The sequence below is a fragment of the Lagopus muta genome, chromosome 16 (assembly GCF_023343835.1).
Source record: "Lagopus muta isolate bLagMut1 chromosome 16, bLagMut1 primary, whole genome shotgun sequence".
Taxonomy (NCBI): Eukaryota; Metazoa; Chordata; class Aves; order Galliformes; family Phasianidae; genus Lagopus; species Lagopus muta.
In genome coordinates, this window is record NC_064448.1 from 14,035,170 (window position 1) to 14,041,331 (window position 6,162).

General features: G+C 58.4%; 1 protein-coding gene across 1 annotated transcript; it reads right to left on the reverse strand.

Annotated features, from left to right (window-relative positions):
- Nucleotides 1–1,511: 1,511 nt before the first annotated feature.
- On the reverse strand, nucleotides 1,512–6,060 carry TLDC2 (TBC/LysM-associated domain containing 2). The gene is made up of 7 exons (XM_048963096.1): nucleotides 5,268–6,060; nucleotides 4,452–4,613; nucleotides 3,505–3,657; nucleotides 3,260–3,355; nucleotides 2,797–2,870; nucleotides 2,598–2,715; nucleotides 1,512–2,506 (listed from the first exon to the last, which is right to left on the reverse strand). The coding sequence occupies exons 1-7, from the start codon at nucleotides 5,298–5,300 to the stop codon at nucleotides 2,144–2,146; spliced, it is 999 nt and encodes a 332-aa protein (XP_048819053.1). The 5' UTR covers nucleotides 5,301–6,060; the 3' UTR covers nucleotides 1,512–2,143.
- Nucleotides 6,061–6,162: the final 102 nt, after the last annotated feature.

Genomic DNA, 6,162 nt, shown 5'->3' on the forward strand with positions numbered 1-6,162 from the left:
GGCCCTGGTGAGGCCACAGTGTCCAGGTGTGGGCTCCTCAGTGATACGGAATTGGACTCAGGAAACAGCCGCCAAGCTGCCGAGGGGGCTGGGAACATCTTTCCATGAGGAGAGTGCTGGGATGGTCTTCCTGCCAAAGAGAAGGCTCCAGGGGATTGTATCACCGTCAGTAAATTGTGGAACGTCCAAAAATTGGTGGTAGAGCAGTTGCCTCTATTTCCTTTTGAGAGATGAACTAGAAACTCAGCCTAGGGTCCTGCTGTAAGGAAAGGGCAGGAGCAGGGAAAAGGTTGCTGGTCCAACAGCAGCCAGTTGCGGGTGCCGTGTGGTGTCCCTGCCCACTGCTGCACACCGTGAACCAGGAGCACAAGGCTTTGAACTGCTGAAGGCGAATGTGCCCTCTGAAAAGGTCTATCAGAACATTTAAGGCCATCCCCGGCTCCTCTATTATTAAGGCCTATTTCGTTTGGACCCCCATCCCTCCCAGCAGCCCTTTCTGGGACTGGTTCATGTGCGCAGCTGCCGTTCCTTGCTGCCTGCAGGATCTGTGTCACCTTCAGCCTGGAGTGGGTGAGTCAGGGATCAAAGGGCGGCTGCACTTTGGTCGTTCTGTGCGGGTGGAGCTAACGGGTGGCATTTTCCATGCTGTTGGATTCACAAATGCACAGAAGCCCTCTCCTCCCCAGCACTTTCTGTTGGAATACCGTGACACTGCGCAGCTTCCCTCAGCCGCCCTCCCAGCAGACTTAAAGCAGTCGCAGTCGGCCGTTGCCCCGAGCGCCTGGGGAAAGGTGGGCAGGGAGATGTCAGCCCTGCCAAAGAAAGGGGACACAGAGCAGCCAGAGCCGCTCCCCCTGCAGGACATTCCGTGGCCGAGCCCAGCCAGGGCCAGCCCTGCTTGATGCACGCAGAACCTGATGGCGCTGGCTGGGGGTTCTGGTGGCAGACGCCCCAATGTCCCCATGGTGCCATGTGTCACGGCGGCGGTGACCTCCCAGTGTGGGTGCCAGAGCTTTCCCCGCACAGGAGAACATGAAGCGTGGGGGCACCGTGAGCCGAGCCATGGGTGGACATTGGGGCAGGGCAAGGAGGGGCCTCGGGCTTCTTGGGTCTGTTTGTAAGGTCTGTGTGAGGCCTGTGTGAAGGGGATACACTGCGGGACTGGGCCAAGCACAGCTGGAGCCACAGAGCATCCTGCAGAACTTAGGAAAAAGCAGTTGTTGCTTTGCTAAAATTCTTCTCTTGGACGTGGGCCCATCAGAGCAACAGGGAGCTGTTTTATTTCACGGGGATTCAGAACTCCTCACTCGTATCTTCGGCCACGGGAGACCAAAGAGTCTGGTGAGGTTCATTGCCGATGAGCACAGGGTAAAGTCAAGCAGTGCAGTCTGGGTGATGGGTGGAACCAAGCTCCATCGAATTACAGGAGCGGGAATGGAATGTTGTTTCTGCATTAGATATTAAAAAGGGCAATTGGTTGGAAGAAGTAGAACATAATGCATTTGTATTCTGTAACATTTCAGAACATAATTACCGAATTACGTGGTTAATGCTTTCTTGCAAAATTGCAATAGTTGTTCAATGTTCCAAACAATGTGGGTATAGTGTTAGGGTTTAGAAAACATACTGTAGGGTTGTTCTCCTAGGATAAGAAACTCCCAGCAAAAGAAAAACAGATTTAGCAAACATCAAAGAGGACAGGGCCTCTGCACAAGGCCGGGCTGTGTCACCCCGTGGGAAGGTTGGGACGTGACGGGCACCAAGATCCTCCCCAGTGTCCTCCTTCCGAGCTTATCTCTATGCAAGGGAGGACAAGCAGATACCCAGAAAAAAGGACCTAGTGTGGAGAAAGGGTTAGAAGTTAATGAATTAATTAGAGATTTACGCTCAGACAATGAAGATTTATGTTTGTCCAGTATTTGCATGTTCAGTGAAGCATCAAGAAAATTGTGAACCTAAAGTACTCAGCCAACGAGGAACCAGGGGAGAAAGAGATCAGCGTCGGGCAATAGGAAATAAAAATGGAACGCTGTTTTCTGGGTGCTCTCCTGCTTGCAGGAGGCCCGCCATTGCAATTGCAATAAAATCTGCTTTATCAGAGATACCGTCCTGATACAGTATTTGGATATTTCCAAAACAGGTTTTACCTGAAGCTGCTGCTTTCTGTATACAGCTTCATGGCACTGTTATTTTGGCAATAAGGACGAGGCTCAGAGTGCAGCTCTTCCCATTTATTGGTGGCCAGCAGCCTTTCACACACCAGCCCCGCTCCCACTGTCCTGAGGGCAGCAGCTGGTGGGACAGGGCCATCCCAGGTGCTCACTTCTCCCCCAGCACACACACGGCTCCTGACTCGTGCCCTTCTGGGGGCCGTGCCCATCTCTGCCAGGCTGCGTCCAAAGGTGCTGCAGGCAGGGCTGGCCCTGCAGGGCACCGCGTGCACCACAGCACCCTGCTGCAGGGCCGGCATCCCGCAGGGTTCCGTCCGCACCGCCCTTCCCAGTGCCTGCAGGACGGGGCACAGCTCTGTTGGCTCTGAGAACCGTAGTTTCAGGCGCGTCCTGTGGCACTGCTGCCCGTCAGGCCAGGCCCCACACCTCCAGGTCCTGGATGCAGAACTCCCCCCGCGCTGAGAGGCTCTCGTTGTTGAAGGTCTCGCAGGGGCAGCTCCCTCCACGGTGCAGATCCCCGTCCACCCACAGCCCAAACTTGCCGCTGGGACATGCAGAGGCCGCACTCAGTCGGGCCCCTCCTGCTGAGCCCATTTGGCCACGTGAGCCCTGAGGCTGCCCCTACCTGCCCCCGCCAACCATCAGCAGGTCTGTGTCTCCCTTCAGGAAGAAGCTGTTCCTGCCCGTCCACCTGAACACCTGTGGGGACAGCAGCCATGTGGGGTTGTCCCCGTCCTGCCCCTGTCCTGCCCACACAAAGGGCTCTGTGCCCGTCGGTCATGGCTTGAAGCCTCAGAGTCCATAGAGAGGCCTGCCCAAGGTGTGGGTGCCATTTCGCTGCTGTCCTCCCCCCTCCAGGGAACAGCTGCCATCTGCTGATGCCACCAGTCCCATGGGTGGATCTTCATATTGATTGGGACCTGGGGCAAGTTGGCCTAGCAGCTTTGCTTGTGGACAGACAAGTGCAGCTGCATTACCCTGGACTGTTCCCCAGACCCTTCCGAACTTCCGAGTCCTTCCAGCAGAGCAGGCTGTGGAGCATTGCTGGTCCCCAGGATCCCCCTTTCCTCTGGTCCCACAGCCCCTACCTTTAGCTCCGGGGAGAAGGAGAAGAGGAATGTCTCCCCTGTGCCATAAAAGCCACTGCTCACATGAATGGGGCTGGTGGAGAAGGCACCAAAGGCCTGGCAAAGGGAGAGGAGAGAGATGCCGGTGCTGTGGGGTCACAAACTGTACCGGGATTACGTGGCACATTCCCATCCAGTGAACAAGGACAGCATCAGGTGCAGTGAAGCCACTTTTGGTGCCACCGGGTGACAGCTCCCAGCCGTACCTGAGCCTCGGTGTCACGGATGAGCAGCAGTGCCGGGGAGCTCAGCCGGCCGGTGCACCGGTACAGGGTCCTCAGGCTGAAGCCATCCCGCGCAGTGCAGTACAGCAGGCTCCAGGGCTGCTGCTGCAGCCGGGTGGGCAGGTGGGGGCCCAGCTGGGGCAGAGCAGGCTCAGAGGGGCTGGCAGGCAGCTCCCCACCACATGCTGCTGTTTGCAGAGTCCTGGCCTGGGCAGCATCCCCTGCTTGTCCCCCAGCCCTGCTTCCCCAACCCTCCCTGCCCACCTGCAGCAGGACGGCAGGGCTGCAAGTGCTCCCAGCCACCTCCTACCCAGCTGGAATGAACCCCACCACCCTCACCCCCAGCATCCTCTCCCCACATAGCAGTCTTACCCTTTAGCATCTTCACCCATAGCATGTGCCCAAAAGGTGTCCCCGAGCATTCTCCCAACACCAGCCACGTTCCCCAGACAACACCCTGAGCATTTGTTCCCAAGAGGTCCTTCTGACCATCCTCCCAGCCTCCCGGCATCCTCCCAAGGTCTCTGCAAAAATCCCCACCCTGAGCCCCCCATGCAGAAGGCCAGAGAACAAGCTCAGGGAGGAGCAGAGCAGGCAGCTGGCTCAGGATGAGCTACACCACGACACACTGGTGGGGTGTGGGGCCTCACACCTCCAGGGCTGTCACCCAAAGGCACCCCTCTGTGGCTTCTTGGGGAGCTGCAGTTCATGAACCATCCATGTGTGACCCCCTTTTGCCCTCCGCAGGAAACCATGCAGGGGGATGGTAATGGATGCACTTTGCTGGAACACACGTGGGGCTCCAAGTGCTTGGCACCCCTTCTCTGGCAGTGCCAGCCCTGCTGGCTGCCTCTGCTCCCTGGGGATAGAGGTGATGTCACCCACCAGCCTTTCACCGGACCGGTTCCCGGCATGCAAAGATCCCTCACCTCCTCAATCTCCCTTTCCTGCAGGATGCTGCTTGGCGTGCTCAGCACCAGCCTGCATGGCTCCTCTGGGGCTGGGGGTGTCACTGGAGCCCCCTCCCAGCCTGGCTGCTCCTCACTGTCTGGCTCTGTGCACTCTGTGGGCTGCTCCTCGTCCTGGTCAGGCTGGGGGTGGATGGAAGTGATTACTCCCCTGGAACCCCACGAGGCAGCACCCCCAAACCTGCACCACATGGGGCTCTCCCACCCCATGCAGAGGGCAGGGGCCGGGTGAAGAGGCTCAAAGGTCACGCAGACCCCAGGGATGAGCAACTGGCTGAGCCTCCTGCCCCGCTCCCAACACACACCGCCATTCCATGGCGTGCTCTGGCATCCTGCCTGGCAGTTCTAACATGGCACAGAAGTTCAAGGGTGCGGGCTGCCCAGGGAGGAGATGGGGAAAGGAGGAGGAGGAAGAGGAAGAGGAGGCAGCAGAGGCTTCCACAGCCTCCAAGCTCAGTCCCAGTGGAAGGGTTCACTGCAGTCAATCTCAGCTGCATCTTTCCCTGGCCCTGTGCACCAGGACACAGATGCACCTCGGGCCAGGCTGAAGCTGGTGACGAGCCTCGGCCATCCGCAGCTGTGTGCACAGCCCCTGCACCCGCTTGAATGTAGGAGGGCAGCAGGGCAGAAGCAAGCAGCTGCTCCAGGCTCCCCGAAGTGGCAGCAGGCAGAAAATACCCCTGGGGAGCAGGGGACAAAGGGAAGAGATAGGGGTGGCCCTGCAGTGCCCAACCACGTGTTCCAGCCCCATGTGAGCGCGCTCGGGGTCAGACCTACCAGGAGGTGATAGTGGGCACGGAGTCCCCTCATCCTGTGTGCTCCTGGGGTGCTGCGCTGCTGGGGACACCTCGCACTGCCCCAGGTTAATGTTCACCTGCTCTGGCCCCTCCCCAGCCCCCGGTGCCTCCACCAGCGTGTCAGTATGACGCAGGGTTGGGTGTGGAGCCCTGCAGCCTCGTGGAGCTGGGATGAGTGGGCAGGTGCACCAACAGCGTGAGGATCCCTTGTTTTGGGATCAACCAACAGGTCATGGTCAGTGTTGCTCTTTGCAACACAACTGTTGCAATAGCTGTGTTAAGTGTCAACACAGTGCAGTGGGAATGGTGCAGCTGCAGGGCAGCACAGGGCACTCTGCCCTGCTGTGGGATGCACGGCCTTGGGCTGCACTCAGCGATTGGGCAGCTGGGAGAACTGGTGATCCATGAGAGCTGGGCTTGATGACTGCAGAAAGAGGGAAACACTGGGCTGTGGTGTCCCTGCCATGGCCTGGGGCTGCTGCAGAACAGTGAGGGACTGCAGTGAAACTGCGCTGGCCTCCTGCTGCTACTGACCCAAAACCCATGTTCCCAAACAGCCGGTACCAGGTGAGCCTGTGCTGCGGAAGGACTTTCCATTTATGCAAATATCAGACAGGGAAGATGAAGGTGCAAGGCAGCACCCTGCATGTTAGCAAGATGGCACAGTGGCTTCTTTCTGCCTTGCTGCATAGAGCCTGGTCCCACAGCACTCCATGGGGGGATTTCAGGGTTTGCTTCCTTACCCACTGCAGATCCATGGGTCCTGGCTGCCCACTCAGCACCCAATGACCCCATCAGGCTCTGTCAACAGGAGTGCCAGCTGAGTGTCCCAGCGCTTGGCATGGCTGGCACTGGGCCCCATCAGGGAGCTGTGG